The sequence below is a fragment of the Gavia stellata genome, chromosome 16, assembly GCF_030936135.1.
Source record: "Gavia stellata isolate bGavSte3 chromosome 16, bGavSte3.hap2, whole genome shotgun sequence".
In the NCBI taxonomy this organism is placed as follows: domain Eukaryota; kingdom Metazoa; phylum Chordata; class Aves; order Gaviiformes; family Gaviidae; genus Gavia; species Gavia stellata.
Genome location: NC_082609.1, coordinates 20797728 through 20812217, shown reverse-complemented (window position 1 = coordinate 20812217; position 14490 = coordinate 20797728). Strand labels below are relative to the sequence as shown.

General features: G+C 57.9%; 2 protein-coding genes across 2 annotated transcripts; both read left to right on the top strand.

Annotated features, from left to right (window-relative positions):
* Positions 1-2943: 2943 nt before the first annotated feature.
* Positions 2944-5875, top strand: LOC132318402 (protocadherin gamma-A10-like). Its single transcript, XM_059825605.1, has 2 exons — positions 2944-5373; positions 5795-5875. The coding sequence occupies exons 1-2, from the start codon at positions 2959-2961 to the stop codon at positions 5873-5875; spliced, it is 2496 nt and encodes an 831-aa protein (XP_059681588.1). The 5' UTR covers positions 2944-2958.
* A 4682-nt stretch (positions 5876-10557) lies between these two features.
* Positions 10558-14109, top strand: LOC132318401 (protocadherin gamma-A2-like). The gene is made up of 2 exons (XM_059825604.1): positions 10558-13286; positions 14053-14109. The coding sequence occupies exons 1-2, from the start codon at positions 10866-10868 to the stop codon at positions 14107-14109; spliced, it is 2478 nt and encodes an 825-aa protein (XP_059681587.1). The 5' UTR covers positions 10558-10865.
* The last annotated feature ends 381 nt before the right edge of the window (positions 14110-14490 follow it).

Here is a 14490-nt window from a genome sequence, read left to right as displayed (position 1 = left end):
GTGTATAGAAGATCAAATGATCATTTCCCTGCTTGTCACAGTTAATACAACTGTGTACATAACGAACTACCATGCAATTTGAGTTACTTCTGCTCAGTAAGTTTGGCCTAAGAGACGTTATTCCTCCTGATCCATTCCTTTCTGTATGTTTCTAACTCTTGCCTTGCTTGTTGTCATGAGCTATGGCTAGACCTCAGGGTTTCCATGACTAGGGACCAGTGGGAGAACATGTGCAGGGTGTTCCCCACACAGTCCCCCATAACATGGTGGCTGCTCCATTGGAGAGGTATGGGTTTGACAGGGGGACTGTTAGATGGATGAGGAAGTGGCTGGATGGCTGCGTCCAAAGAGTCACAGTCAATGGCTCAATGTCCAAACAGAAACCTGTAATGTGTCATATACCTCAAGGTACTTGCACCAATGCTATTTAGTGTCTTCCTAGACAGTGGGGTCGTGTGCACCCTCAGCAAGTTTGCAGACAACACCAAGCTGTGTGGTGCTGTTGATTCTCTTGAGGGAAGGGATGCCATCCGGAGGGACCTTGACAGGCTGGAGAAGCGGTCCCATGCGAAGCTCATGAAGTTGAGGAAGGCCAAGTGCAAGGTCCTGCACCTGGGTCGGTATCATTCCCAGTTTCAGTACAGACTGTGGGATGAATGGATTGAGAGCAGTCCTGCAGAGAAGGACTTGGGGGTACTGCTGGGTGAAAAACGAGACAAGATTGGGCAATTTGCGCTTGCTGCCCCGAAATCCAATCGTATCGTGGGCTGAATAAGAAGTAGCGTGGTAGTTCTCTCCTACTCCCGCTGGTCTCCTTGAGCCTGTCTGAACCGCCGTCCCTCTTCCCCTGGGTTTTTCCCGGCTGGTGTGCATGTGGAGTGCTGGTTCGTATCTCCGTGAAGTAATGAAGGAACGCGGTAAATCCCTCTGCCGTGTGCCCTCCCATCTTTTGAGGGAAGGCTCCTGCAGCAGTGGTTGTACTCATGGGATGGGTTAATTTTATCCAGGCATTATTTCTCTGACTTTTGGAGCAGCTATTTCTCATATTTTCTTCCCTCATTTTCTTTTTCCGGTTCCTGATCTATCCTTTTCTACAGAGGCTAAGCCATAGAATGGAATCTCCAAAAAAATGGTCGTGATTTGTATTTCTTTTCGTATCCCTCTTTTCCCGAAGAGATGTACTTTGTGTAACGTGAATCGTATAGTTTATGTTGGGTTTTTGTCTTTTTTTTTTTTTTTGTACTACCGCCAAGAGTGAGTGCATGTGCACGGCTGCCTGCGGCTGAGTTATTCAGGAAGAGAGCACTACATCCTGCGTGTACGGCCTGTAGTGTGAGGCTCTAGTCAAGAGTTCTGAAAGGGTGATTGGGGAAGGGGGAGAAATGCAGGCTGGTTCAGAGCAGACTCTGATGTGCAGGTGAGAAGCAATCTATACATATGCTCCTCATACAAAGAGAACTTTGTACCTCTAGCCGGACACAACTCCGGCGGTTAATGGGCTCTACCGACCCTGAGAACATCTCGACAGAGGCCAGGGAATAGGCAAAATGACAGCAATTAGGCACTCGACTGAAGTCCATTTGCACATTAACACCTGGTCCGCGTAGTTTCGGGTGCGCAGCTGTATTTGTCTTCTCCTGCTGTTGTACAGTATTTGGATGAAAAGGTGTCCTACCAACATGAAGATTCAAGGCTTAGATGAATGCTTTATTAACAAGTTGCAATCTTTTACAGCTTTTTTCTGCCAAAAGGCAAGCCCCTTCCTCGTTGTTCAAGCCATCGAATTAGTTGATTAAATGCAAACGTTTATAAAGTATCCAAAAGCTAAATTGGTGTGGGCTGTTAAAAAGGGAAATCACGCTTTAAATTCCGTTAACTTTCCCTTCTCAGTATTAGCTGCGTCTTTAGGTGTCTTTAGGCTTCGTGATGTAGCCATTAGCCCAGTGACTTCACTGAAGCATTGCATTGCTCTCATCCCGTTCTGAAATACTGTCGAGAATAGGCGAATATCGGGAAAAGAGAGGCACAAGAAAAATGTGGAGGAAAGCGAAGCTGTTGTACGGCTGCGATCACCCCCCTTTGCTGTAGTGGGGCACAGAAGGGGCACAGGAGCCCAGGCAGATGTACCTGATCCTCTTCTCCTCGGGAGCTGTACGGGCTCGGGGGGCTTCGATTCTCCATTTCGGTGGATGGAGCCCGCCTTCTTCAGAACCTCTGGTTCTCCGGGCGTTTGTGTGTCTGAATATCACGTGTTGCAATTCAGAGCCTGTTTTCTTTTGCTGTCCTTGTAGCAGTCATTCAAGCATGACTGTTAAAAAATTCGTGGTGGGGCTTGTGCCTTTGGACAAACGGGATAAAGCTCATACTATTCTGCACGTCGACTTAAGAAAAAATATTCTACTTTACATATATCACCATTAGCAAGTCATTTTCGCCGTGCCGTGGAAACACCACGGCCACCCGAGGCCTCTGCCTTCCTCCTGGTCGCGATCGCCTGGAGGACCAAAGAAGAGATCGGCTGGAGAAAAGCCAGGGCAGGAGGTGGGCGCTGGACGGGCACGGACGTGTGCGTGGCGACGGCCCCGTCCCCGCGAGCTGCCCGTGCGTGGGCAAGGCAGGGCGGGCAGCGCTGGGCAGCGCTCGGTGCCTGCAGTGCCGGGAGGAGGCTGCGGGCGCCGCTGTTGACCGAGGAGGAGCGAGAGGAAGGCCGGAGCGCTGGAGGCAGCCCCGCCCGCTGCGGCCCGGCTCGCTTGCTCGCTGGCTGGGTGTCTCGGCGGCCGGGCGGTCTGCGAGCGTCCCCGCGGTGCGGAGCCGTGCTGCAGCGAGACGGAGGGGACGGCGGCAGCGGCCGGGAGCGGCGAACCCGCAGCGGGAGCCGGAGCCGGAGCGGAGGCGGTTCGTCGGGCGGCGGCGGGGAGCTGCCGGCGGTGGTGCGGTGCCGGCGGTGCCGCGGCGGCGATGTGCGCGGCGGGGAAGCGCTGGGGCCGGCGGGAGCGAGCCCTGCTGTGGTGCGTCCTGGTGGCGGCGTGGGAGGCGGCGTGGGGGCAGCTGCGCTACTCGGTTCCCGAGGAGATGCCGAAGGGCTCCTTCGTGGGCGACGTGGCCAAGGACCTGGGGCTGGAGCTGCCGGCGCTCCGCGACCGCGGCCTGCGCGTTGTCTCCGAAGGTAGGACGCAGTATTTCTCCCTGCAAGGGCAGACGGGCCATTTAGTGACGGCGGAGAGGATAGACAGAGAGCAGCTGTGCCGAATGGTGGAGCAATGCGTGCTGCGCTGTGAGGTGATCGTGGACGGGGAAATGCAGGTTTACGGAATCGAAGTGGAGATCACGGACATTAACGACAACGCGCCCAGCTTCCGAGATGCCGAAAAACAACTGAGAATGAGCGAGACGACATCGCCGGGATCGCGGTTTCCCCTCCAGGACGCGCAGGACCCGGATGTGGGTCGGAATTCCCTGCAAAGCTACGAGCTGAGCGGCGACGAGCACTTCTCGCTGGCCGTGCGGGCGGGCCCCGGCGGGGATCAGCGTCCCGAGCTGGTGCTGGCGAAGGCGCTGGACCGGGAGGAGGCGGCGTTTCACGAGCTGGTGCTGCGGGCGAGCGACGGCGGAGAGCCGGCGCGGACGGGCACGGCGCGGATCCGCGTGGCCGTGCTGGACGCGAACGACAACGCGCCCGTGTTCAGGCAGGCGGAGTACACGGTGCGAGTGCCGGAGGACGTACCCGTGGGCTCCGCCCTCGTCACCGTCGCGGCCACCGATGCCGACGAGGGGCTGAACGGGCAGGTGAAGTACAGTTTCAATAAAATTTCAGACCGATCATCCGAAATTTTTGACCTGGATTCTGACAGAGGAGAAATATCCCTTAAGGACGGTTTGGACTTCGAAGAAATCTCCGCACATGAACTGGAGGTGCAGGCACGGGACGGAGGAGAGCTTTTCGACACAGCGAAAGTCTTGATCACCGTGACAGACGTCAACGACAACGCGCCCGAGATTTCGGTGCGGTCGGCGCTGAGCGCGATCTCTGAGGACGCGCCGTCGGGGACGGTGGTGGCCCTGCTGCACGTGCAGGACCGGGACTCGGGCGCGAACGGCGAGGTGCGATGCGCGCTGGACGGGGGCGTCCCGTTCGAACTGCGGAGCTCGCAGGGCAGCTACTACCGCGTGGTGACGGCGAGGGAGCTGGACCGGGAGGAGGTGTCGGAGTACAACGTGACGGTGCGGGCGAGGGACGGCGGGTCGCCGGCGCTGTGGAGCAGCGCGGTGCTGGCGCTGCGGGTGCTGGACGTGAACGACAACGCGCCGGTGTTCGCGGAGGCGCGCTACAGCGCCCGGCTGCCCGAGAACAACGCGGCGGGCGCGCTGGTGCTGACGGTGCGGGCGGCAGACGCGGACTGGGGGCAGAACGCGCGCGTGCGGTACCGGCTGTCGGAGGGGCGGGTGCGGGGCGCGCCGCTCTCGTCCTACGTGTCGGTGCAGGCGGAGACGGGCGCGCTGTACGCGCTGCGCTCCTTCGACTACGAGGAGGTGCGCGAGGTGGGGCTGTGGGTGCGGGCGGAGGACGGCGGCGCGCCCCCGCTGAGCAGCAACGTGTCGGTGCGGCTCGTGATCGTGGACGAGAACGACAACGCGCCGCAGGTGCTGTACCCGCCGCCGGCGTCGTCGTCGTCGGGCGCGGGCTGGGCGGGCGTGGAGCTGGCGCCGCGCTCGGCGGAGCCGGGGGCGCTGGTGGCCAAGGTGGTGGCGGTGGACGCGGACGCGGGGCAGAACGCGTGGCTGTCGTACGAGCTGGCCAAGGCGACGGAGCCGGGGCTGTTCCGCGTGGGGCTGCACAGCGGCGAGGTGCGCACGGCGCGCTTCCCGCTGGCCCGCGACGCGGCGCGGCAGAGCCTGGTGGTGGTGGTGAAGGACCACGGGCGGCCGGCGCTGTCGGCCACGGCCACGCTGACGGTGGTGCTGGCCGAGAGCGTGGCCGAGCTGCTGTCGGAGCTGGGCAGCGCGGCGGCGGCGCCGGGCGAGCCGGCCGGCAGCCTGACGCGGTGGCTGGTGGTGGCCGTGGCGGCCGTGTCCTGCCTCTTCCTCGCCTTCCTGCTGCTGCTGCTGGCGCTGCGCCTGCGGCGCTGGCGCCGCTCGCAGCTGCTGGCGGCGGGCAGCGGCGCCTTGCGCGGCGTCCCGGCCTCGCACTTCGTGGGCATCGACGGCGTCCGCGCCTTCCTGCACTCCTACTCGCACGAGGTGTCGCTCACCGCCGACTCGCGCAAGAGCCAGCTCCGCTGCTCGGGCGGCAGCTGCTGCGACACCCTCCCGGCCCGGCCGCCGCCCGACGAGCCCGCGCCGCTGCTCGGGGAGGACCCCGCCGCCACCGCCCCGGTGAGTTCCTGCGAGCAGGCTTTCTCCGCCACGCCTCCCTCTGCTGCTCCTCTGCCCTTCCTTCCCCCCGGCTTCGCTGTGCCGCCTCGGGAGCCTCGGAGACTCAGCAACGCGCTGTGTGCTTCCCCTGTCTTTCCCCTCCCGGTAGTCTGGATTGTTACTCTTTCTGTCCCCTTTCCTCTGCGCATGCAGGTGAGACGAGGCATAGCTTCGTGTACAGAGGCTCTGAGTGTTGGTGCACGTTGCTCATTGAGGGCATTTGCTGGAGTTTTCGTGGGCCTTATCGGTGGTGGGGAAGGCAGGAGAAGTGAGGGTGCTTTGGTGTTCTGTCGTTTTTCTGGTGGGGGAAGGAGATGTGAAGTCGCTGTAAATGTAGCAGCAGAGGCGCATCTGGGTGTGTATCATTTCTGTGCTTTCAAAGGTCTCAGAAAATGCCCCTCCCCTCCTGGTATCCATCCACGGCCTGATCGTGGTACCTGTTGGAGGGAAGCGATCTGAGTGACTGGTCTTGTGATAAGATGTTCTTGTAAATTATGAGAGCGAAAGAATACCATGGAAGTTGGGAAAGGTTGGAGAGGAAGCTGTGGAAGATGTGTGTGAAGAGTTCTTGACTTAGGAAGGAGATATGGTTTGCTCCTTTCCCTGTTCATCGTCCAGCTCTAGTATCATGCAAGGTGAATTTTGTCTTCCAAAAAAGTTTGGCTAGAGGACAGGTTATTCCAGCTATGATTGGAGCCCTTGGAGGTTCTTGCTGTGTGTTTGCATGTTGTCATCAATTCTGACAGCTTAATTATGTACTTATGTCAAATGCCATAATGGGAGACTTGGGAAGATCAAACTGTGTATTCCCTACCTACTCAACACCTGAATTATGTACCTACTCTAAGTGCCATAATCTAGAAGAGCATGTTATGATCTTTTCGGTTTTGCATGTTTGAACTTCTTGCCATGCTCGTTGTAATGATGGGAAGGTGGACCGTTTTCTCTGATAATGTGTGGAAGATCACACTTTCATGGAGATGTTTCCTTAAAATGTTAGGGGAAGAAATGCTCTTGGTTGCCAAATACACATGGTAAGAAGCCATATATTGTTCATGGTAAAGGAGATGTTCTCTATGCAAGTTTTCTTTTAATGGAGTCTGTCTGCAAGTGATGACGATCAGTGACACCCACGCAATCTGTGAAGGGTTTGAGGAGTCTTGGGGGTGCTGTGTGTGAGGTGGTACTGGTGGAAACAAGGCATGTGCTTTGTTAATTCCCGGGCTTCATTGCTGGACTACATAAAAAGAGTCTTGCAAATTATGAGGGTTAAAGAACACCATGCAAGCTGTGAAGGGTTGGAGAGGAGAACTGTGGGAGCTGTTGAGTTACGAAGGAGGTATGGTTTGCCCCTTTCCCTGTTCAGTGTCCAGCTGTACTTTCATGCAATATGAGTTTCATCTTCCCACATAAGTTTGGCCTAAGACATATTATTCCGGCTGTACTGGGAGCCCTGGGAGGTTTGCAGGTTGTTGTGTCTTAATTAAGAGCTGAATGATGTACTTAGGAGAAGTGCCATAAGGGGAGCTTTGGGAGGAGCCAACAGTGTATTCATTCCCTACTCAAGACCTGAATTATGTACCTACTCTAAGTGCCCTAATCTAGAAGAGGATGGTATGATCCTTTTGGTTTTGCATGTTTTAAGTTCTTGCCTTGCTTTTATTCTTGCTCCGTCTGGCTGGGTGAGCTTTAATACTGTTCCAAGTGCCAAAGACTCTGCCATTCTACACTTAGGCCCCTTTTCCCACGTCCTGAAAGGGGATGACAATCCTCTGAGGAATTTGTCTGCAAGCAATAGCCATGGAAGTGCAAACATGCTTCGGGGGTACTATTTCTAGGAAGTGCCATGTGCAACATCAATTTTGCAGCTGTATGTCCTTGTAAGACTGTGATGTAGAGTTTCATGATGGTTGTGTTAAGCTGTTCCCAGCCTTGACCAACCTTCAGATGTTATTAATGGCTCTTGCTCATATGAAGTAACCGCTGATGTTTTGTTGGTATTAAAATTGGTGTGAATGTAGGGGATGAGAGCGTATTTTAGTCAGGAATTTGTGGGTTTGGGGCTTGTTTTTCAAAACGCATGCAAGGAAGTTACTAAATTTATGCATTGACGTGTTGGCTACAGCTTTTCTTGTGAATGGCAGTTATTGGGCGTAGAAGTAAGCTTTGAATTAACAGTTTCAGAGTCACATATTTTCCAAATTGCCCCCGTGCTGAAGAGGGAGATGATGTCTCTGAGCTGATACTGATGACTGAGGCTATACCTGGGCTGTGTATTGCTTATGCCCTTTAGAACATTCTATGTTTCTTCAAAGGAGTGTGATGAGCACAGAAGTCTCTATGCATGCATCCCTGTTGTGATCCTTGTTCTCCGTAAGCGGAAGTTGTGTGTACAGTATTTCAAGAAATTACCTTGAGATCTGGGCCTATGGTCTTTGGTGTAAACTCCTGTGTGATCCTCCTGTGGACTATTTACTGACCTGATACCCTTGTTGTGTACGTTCTACAGTTGACATAATCTGAAATCTTAACCTGTGATGCCTTCACTTCTCTACACTTCCCATTCCTTCCTTGTTTCTTCTCGTGTTCTAAAACTGGGCCTCAGTTTGGCTGATAGTCCTTCAAAGTAGAGAGCTGATACAATGATCAGGCTGGGGGAGCAGAATGGACTGCTCCAGCGTGGGTCACCCACAGGGGACAGAGGTCCTACCAGAAGACCTGCTCTAGCATGGGCTCCTCTCCATGGGGCCACATGTTCTTCCAAGAGCCTGCTCCAGTGTGGGCTCTCCATGGGGTCACAGCCTCCTGCAGGGCACATCCATCTGCTCCGACATGGTGTCCTCCGCAGGGTGCAGGGTGGCTGTGTGCTCCAGCATGGATCTCCATGTGCTGGAGGGGGACAACCTGCCTCACCATGGTCTTCATCACGGGCTGCAGGGGAATCTGTGCTCCGGCGGCTGGAGCACCTCCTTCTTCACTGACCTTGGTGTCTGCACAGTTGTTCTCTCACATATTCTCACTCCTGCCTCGCAGCTGCTGTTGTGCAGCAGGTTTTAGCCCTTCTTTATTTAAGAGGTGCTTTATTTTATCACAGAGGTGCTACCACTGTCGCTGCTTGGCTCAGTTTGGCCAGTGGTGGGTCCATCTTGGAGCCAGCTGGAACTGGCTCTGTCATACATGGGGGAAGCTTCAGGCATCTTCTCACAGAAGCCACCTCTGTCGCCCCCCTGCTACCAAAGCCTTGCCACGCAAACGCAGTGCACAAGACAATTACTTTGATACACTTCTGTTTCCCTAAAACACCACTGAATTAAACTCTTTTATGCCTGTGGTCGGCATATGGCCAAATTACGTGTAGGCTCAGTGGAGAGTTTGTGGCCATTCAGTTTGTGCTGAGTAAAACGGTAGAAGGTAAAACTGGTAAACCTGAAACCTTTTGATTTCTAGTGAAATCACCTGACTCTTCAGAAAGATTCTGCAACAGGATCAGGGTAGTGTTGCAGAGCTTGTTTTCCCTTCTGAACGCTTTTTCCCAATGTCATGCACGTGGACCTGATTGATGGCATTGGACAGATAGTTGTTGGGTATTGCTGTTTTGGTAATGGACTCCCAAGGGAAACGAGCGTGCGGATTCATGTGTAGAGAAACTGAGTTTGTTCTGGGTAAAGAAAGAAAGGAGTCTCAGCATCAGCCCTCCCAGATTTTGGAGGAAGGCTGCTGCCGAAAAGATAACATTAGTGGGATGGAAAGCTGTCTCAAGGTGTCATATTTTTGGATACCACACTGCTCAGATTCCAGCTGGCCAAGCTGTGGGTTCATCAGTTTGCTTTCCTCTTGCATGCTGTTCCCTGTGAATGGTCTTCTCCTGCTGTGTACAGTATTTGGTTTAAAAGGTGTCCTACCAACATGAGGAGACAAGGCTTAGATGAATGCTTTATTAACAAGTTGCAATCCTTTACACCTTGATTTCTGTCAAAAGACAAGCCCCTTCCTCGTCGTTCAAGGTATCGAATTCGTTGATTAAATGTAAATGTGAGTGAAGTATCGAAACCCAACATTACGTGGGCTGCTAAAAAGGGATATCACTCCTTGAAGTCGTTCAACTTCCCTTTTCCAGTATTAGTTGTATCTTCAGATGTACCAACATTTTCATGCAACGCAGTCGCTCTCATCCAGTTCAAAAATATTGTTGAGAACAGCACACCAACCCTGTCGTGTGGCTGTAGTCACCCCCCTTTGCTGTTGTGCGGCACAGGAGCCAAGGCAGGTGTACCTGTTGTTCCTCTCGCCGTACTCGCAAAGCCATTTTCCCCGCAGTTTGCGGGGAGCCGAGCAGGCGCTTCTGGCCAGGTTCCCTCAGGTGCCTCCTGCCTCCGGGGCGGCTGTAGCACAGTCAGTGCGAAGGGACCAAGTCACCTACAGGCTGACACGGGGGTGGCTGGGGGAGAATAACTGTCGAGCAGTCGGGGAGCCTCCTCCTGTACTGGCTTCTCAGGAAGGTCTTCCAGGGAGAAATGCCGGAGCCCGCGCCGGGAGCCTGAGCAACGCCCCCTCCTCAGGAGCTGTGCGAGCTCAGGCGGCTTCGATTCTCCGTTTCGGTGGCTGGAGCCCACCTTCCTCAGCCCTTCAATGTCTGATCTCGGTCAGTGGTGGTGGAGCAGTTAATCGGGAGCGTGTTCCACCTCAAGGGAAGTATTTAAAGAAGAGTTCCTGCTGCCTCCGGTGATGAGCCTGATACCTCTGGTTCTCCCTGGGGCGGAGGTTGTGTCGCATTTTGTAGTTCACAAACTGTTTTCTTATGCATTGGCGGCAGACAGCTACAGAAGATCGTGGTACAGATTGTGCTTTTGGAGTAATGGACTCCGAGTTGTAATATTCTGGACGTCATATTAAGAAAAATTATTTGACTTTACATATATCGCCGTTAGGAAGTAATTAGGAAAGACCACGGCCACGCGAGGCCTCTGCCTTCCTCCTGGTCGCGATCGCCTGGAGGACCAAAGAAGAGATCGGCTGGAGAAAAGCCAGGGCAGGAGGTGGGCGCTGGACGGGCACGGACGTGTGCGTGGCGATGGCCCCGTCCCCGCGAGCTGCCCGTGCGTGGGCAAGGCAGGGCGGGCAGCGCTGGGCAGCGCTCGGTGCCTGCAGTGCCGGGAGGAGGCTGCGGGCGCCGCTGTTGACCGAGGAGGAGCGAGAGGAAGGCCGGAGCGCTGGAGGCAGCCCCGCCCGCTGCGGCCCGGCTCGCTCGCTCGCTGGCTGGGTGTCTCGGCGGCCGGGCGGTCTGCGAGCGTCCCCGCGGTGCGGAGCCGTGCTGCAGCGAGGCGGAGGGGCCGGCGGCAGCGGCCGGGAGCGGCGAACCCGCAGCGGGAGCCGGAGCCGGAGCGGAGGCGGTTCGTCGGGCGGCGGCGGGGAGCTGCCGGCGGTGGTGCGGTGCCGGCGGTGCCGCGGCGGAGATGTGCGCGGCGGGGAGGCGCTGGGGCCGGCGGGAGCGAGCCCTGCTGTGGTGCGTCCTGGTGGCGGCGTGGGAGGCGGCGTGGGGGCAGCTGCGCTACTCGGTTCCCGAGGAGATGCCGAAGGGCTCCTTCGTGGGCGACGTGGCCAAGGACCTGGGGCTGGAGCTGCTGGCGCTCCGCGACCGCGGCCTCCGCATCTTGGACAAAGGCAGGACGCAGTATTTCTCCCTGCACGGGCAGACGGGCCATTTGGTGACGGCGGAGAGGATAGACAGAGAGCAGCTGTGCCGAATGGTGGAGCAATGCGTGCTGCGCTGTGAGGTGATCGTGGACGGGGAAATGCAGGTTTACGGAATCGAAGTGGAGATCACGGACATTAACGACAACGCGCCCAGCTTCCGAGAGGCAGAAACGGAGCTGAGAATAAGCGAGACGACATCGCCGGGGTCGCGGTTTCATCTCCGCGGCGCGCAGGACCCGGACGTGGGTCGGAATTCCCTGCAAAGCTACGAGCTGAGCGGCGACGAGCACTTCTCGCTGGCCGTGCGGGCGGGCCCCGGCGGGGATCAGCGTCCCGAGCTGGTGCTGGCGAAGGCGCTGGACCGGGAGGAGGCGGCGTTTCACGAGCTGGTGCTGCGGGCGAGCGACGGCGGAGAGCCGGCGCGGACGGGCACGGCGCGGATCCGCGTGGCCGTGCTGGACGCGAACGACAACGCGCCCGTGTTCAGGCAGGCGGAGTACACGGTGCGAGTGCCGGAGGACGTGCCCGTGGGCTCCGCCCTCGTCACCGTCACGGCCGCCGACGCCGACGAGGGGCTGAACGGCGACGTGAAATACTCGCTGAAGCATGTGTCGGACATGGCATCGGAGATATTGCAGCTGGACTCTGCGACGGGAGCGATCACGCTGGTGCGGAGCCTGGACTTCGAGGAAGGGGACTCCTACGAACTGGAGGTGCAGGCAGAGGACGGCGGGGGCCTTTCCGACAGAGCGAAAGTCTTGATCACCGTGGCAGACGTCAACGACAACGCGCCCGAACTGACAGTGACTTCTCAGCTCAGCGCGATCTCTGAGGACGCGCCGTCGGGGACGGTGGTGGCCCTGCTGCACGTGCAGGACCGGGACTCGGGCGCGAACGGCGAGGTGCGGTGCAGCATCGCCGAGAGCCTCCCGTTCCGCCTGGAGAAGTCCTTCGAGGACTACTACCGCGTGGTGACGGCGAGGGAGCTGGACCGGGAGGAGGTGTCGGAGTACAACGTGACGGTGCGGGCGAGGGACGGCGGGTCGCCGGCGCTGTGGAGCAGCGCGGTGCTGGCGCTGCGGGTGCTGGACGTGAACGACAACGCGCCGGTGTTCGCGGAGGCGCGCTACAGCGCCCGGCTGCCCGAGAACAACGCGGCGGGCGCGCTGGTGCTGACGGTGCGGGCGGCAGACGCGGACTGGGGGCAGAACGCGCGCGTGCGGTACCGGCTGTCGGAGGGGCGGGTGCGGGGCGCGCCGCTCTCGTCCTACGTGTCGGTGCAGGCGGAGACGGGCGCGCTGTACGCGCTGCGCTCCTTCGACTACGAGGAGGTGCGCGAGGTGGGGCTGTGGGTGCGGGCGGAGGACGGCGGCGCGCCCCCGCTGAGCAGCAACGTGTCGGTGCGGCTCGTGATCGTGGACGAGAACGACAACGCGCCGCAGGTGCTGTACCCGCCGCCGGCGTCGTCGTCGTCGTCGTCGGGCGCGGGCTGGGCGGGCGTGGAGCTGGCGCCGCGCTCGGCGGAGCCGGGGGCGCTGGTGGCCAAGGTGGTGGCGGTGGACGCGGACGCGGGGCAGAACGCGTGGCTGTCGTACGAGCTGGCCAAGGCGACGGAGCCGGGGCTGTTCCGCGTGGGGCTGCACAGCGGCGAGGTGCGCACGGCGCGCTTCCCGCTGGCCCGCGACGCGGCGCGGCAGAGCCTGGTGGTGGTGGTGAAGGACCACGGGCGGCCGGCGCTGTCGGCCACGGCCACGCTGACGGTGGTGCTGGCCGAGAGCGTGGCCGAGCTGCTGTCGGAGCTGGGCAGCGCGGCGGCGGCGCCGGGCGAGCCGGCCGGCAGCCTGACGCGGTGGCTGGTGGTGGCCGTGGCGGCCGTGTCCTGCCTCTTCCTCGCCTTCCTGCTGCTGCTGCTGGCGCTGCGCCTGCGGCGCTGGCGCCGCTCGCAGCTGCTGGCGGCGGGCAGCGGCGCCTTGCGCGGCGTCCCGGCCTCGCACTTCGTGGGCATCGACGGCGTCCGCGCCTTCCTGCACTCCTACTCGCACGAGGTGTCGCTCACCGCCGACTCGCGCAAGAGCCAGCTCCGCTGCTCGGGCGGCAGCTGCTGCGACACCCTCCCGGCCCGGCCGCCGCCCGACGAGCCCGCGCCGCTGCTCGGGGAGGACCCCGCCGCCACCGCCCCGGTGAGTTCCTGCGAGCAGGCTTTCTCCGCCACGCCTCCCTCTGCTGCTCCTCTGCCCTTCCTTCCCCCCGGCTTCGCTGTGCCGCCTCGGGAGCCTCGGAGCCTCAGCAACGCGCTGTGTGCTTCCCCTGCCTTTCCCCTCCCGGTAGTCTGGATTGTTCCTCTTTCCCCTCACCTTTGCTCTGCGCATGCAGGTGAGACGAGGCATAGCTTCGTGTACAGAGACTCTGAGTGTTGGTGCCCGTTTCTCATTGAGGGCATTTGCTGGAGTTTTCGTGGGCCTTATCGGTGGTGGGGAAGGCAGGAGAAGTGAGGGTGCTTTGGTGTTCTATCGTTTTTCTGGTGGGGGAAAGTAAATGTGAAGTCGCTGTAAATGTAGTAGCAAAGGCGCATCTGGGTGTGTATCATTTCTGTGCTTTCAAAGGTCTCAGAAAATGCCCCTCCCCTCCTGGTACCCATCCATGGCTTGATCATGGTACCGCGGGCGGATACTGTTAGAGGGAATTGGTCCTGGCAACTGGTCTTGTGATAAGATGTTCTTGCAAATTCTGAGGGTCAAGGAACACCGTGGAAGTTGTGAAGGGTTGGAGAGGAGAACTGTGGGAGCTGTTGAGTTAGGTAGGAGCTATGGTTTGCTCTTTTCTCTGTTCATTGCCCAGCTGTAGTTTCATGCAGTATGAGTTTCATCTTCCCACAGAAGTTTGGCCTAAGACACATTATTCCGGCTGTACTGGGAGCCCTGGGAGGTTCTGCCTGTGTGTTTGCAGGTTTTTGTGATGTTCTTAATTAAGAGCGCAATTATGTACTTAGGAGAAGTCCCATAACGGGAGCTTTTGGAAGAGCCAACAGTTTATTCATTCCCTACTCAAGACCTGCATTATGTACCTAAAGTGACATAACCCGGAAGAGGATGGTATTATCCTTTTGGTTTTGCATGTTTTAAGTTCTTGCCTTTGTCCTTTTCTTGCTGGGTGTGCTTTAATATCGTGCCTAGTGCCAAGGACTCTTGCCACTTACACTTAGGCCCCTTTTCCAGCATCCTGAAAGGGGATGACAATCCTCTGAGGAATTTGTCTGCAAGCAGTAGCCATGGCAGTGCAAACAGGCTTCGGGGGTACTATTTCTAGGAAGTGCCGTGTGCAACATAATTTTTGCAGCTGTATGTCCTTGTAAGACTGTGATGTAGAGTTTCATGGTGGTTGTGT

What these genes read in the sequence shown, in the direction of transcription:
- LOC132318402 (XM_059825605.1), top strand. Translation starts at nt 2,959, where the DNA reads ATGTGCGCGGCGGGGAAGCGCTGGGGCCGGCGGGAGCGAGCCCTGCTG. An exon ending in ACCCCGCCGCCACCGCCCCG is followed by an intron (nt 5,374 to 5,794) that starts GTGAGTTCCTGC and finishes GTGCTTTCAAAG; the next exon opens with GTCTCAGAAAATGCCCCTCC.
- LOC132318401 (XM_059825604.1), top strand. Translation starts at nt 10,866, where the DNA reads ATGTGCGCGGCGGGGAGGCGCTGGGGCCGGCGGGAGCGAGCCCTGCTG. An exon ending in ACCCCGCCGCCACCGCCCCG is followed by an intron (nt 13,287 to 14,052) that starts GTGAGTTCCTGC and finishes GTGTGTTTGCAG; the next exon opens with GTTTTTGTGATGTTCTTAAT.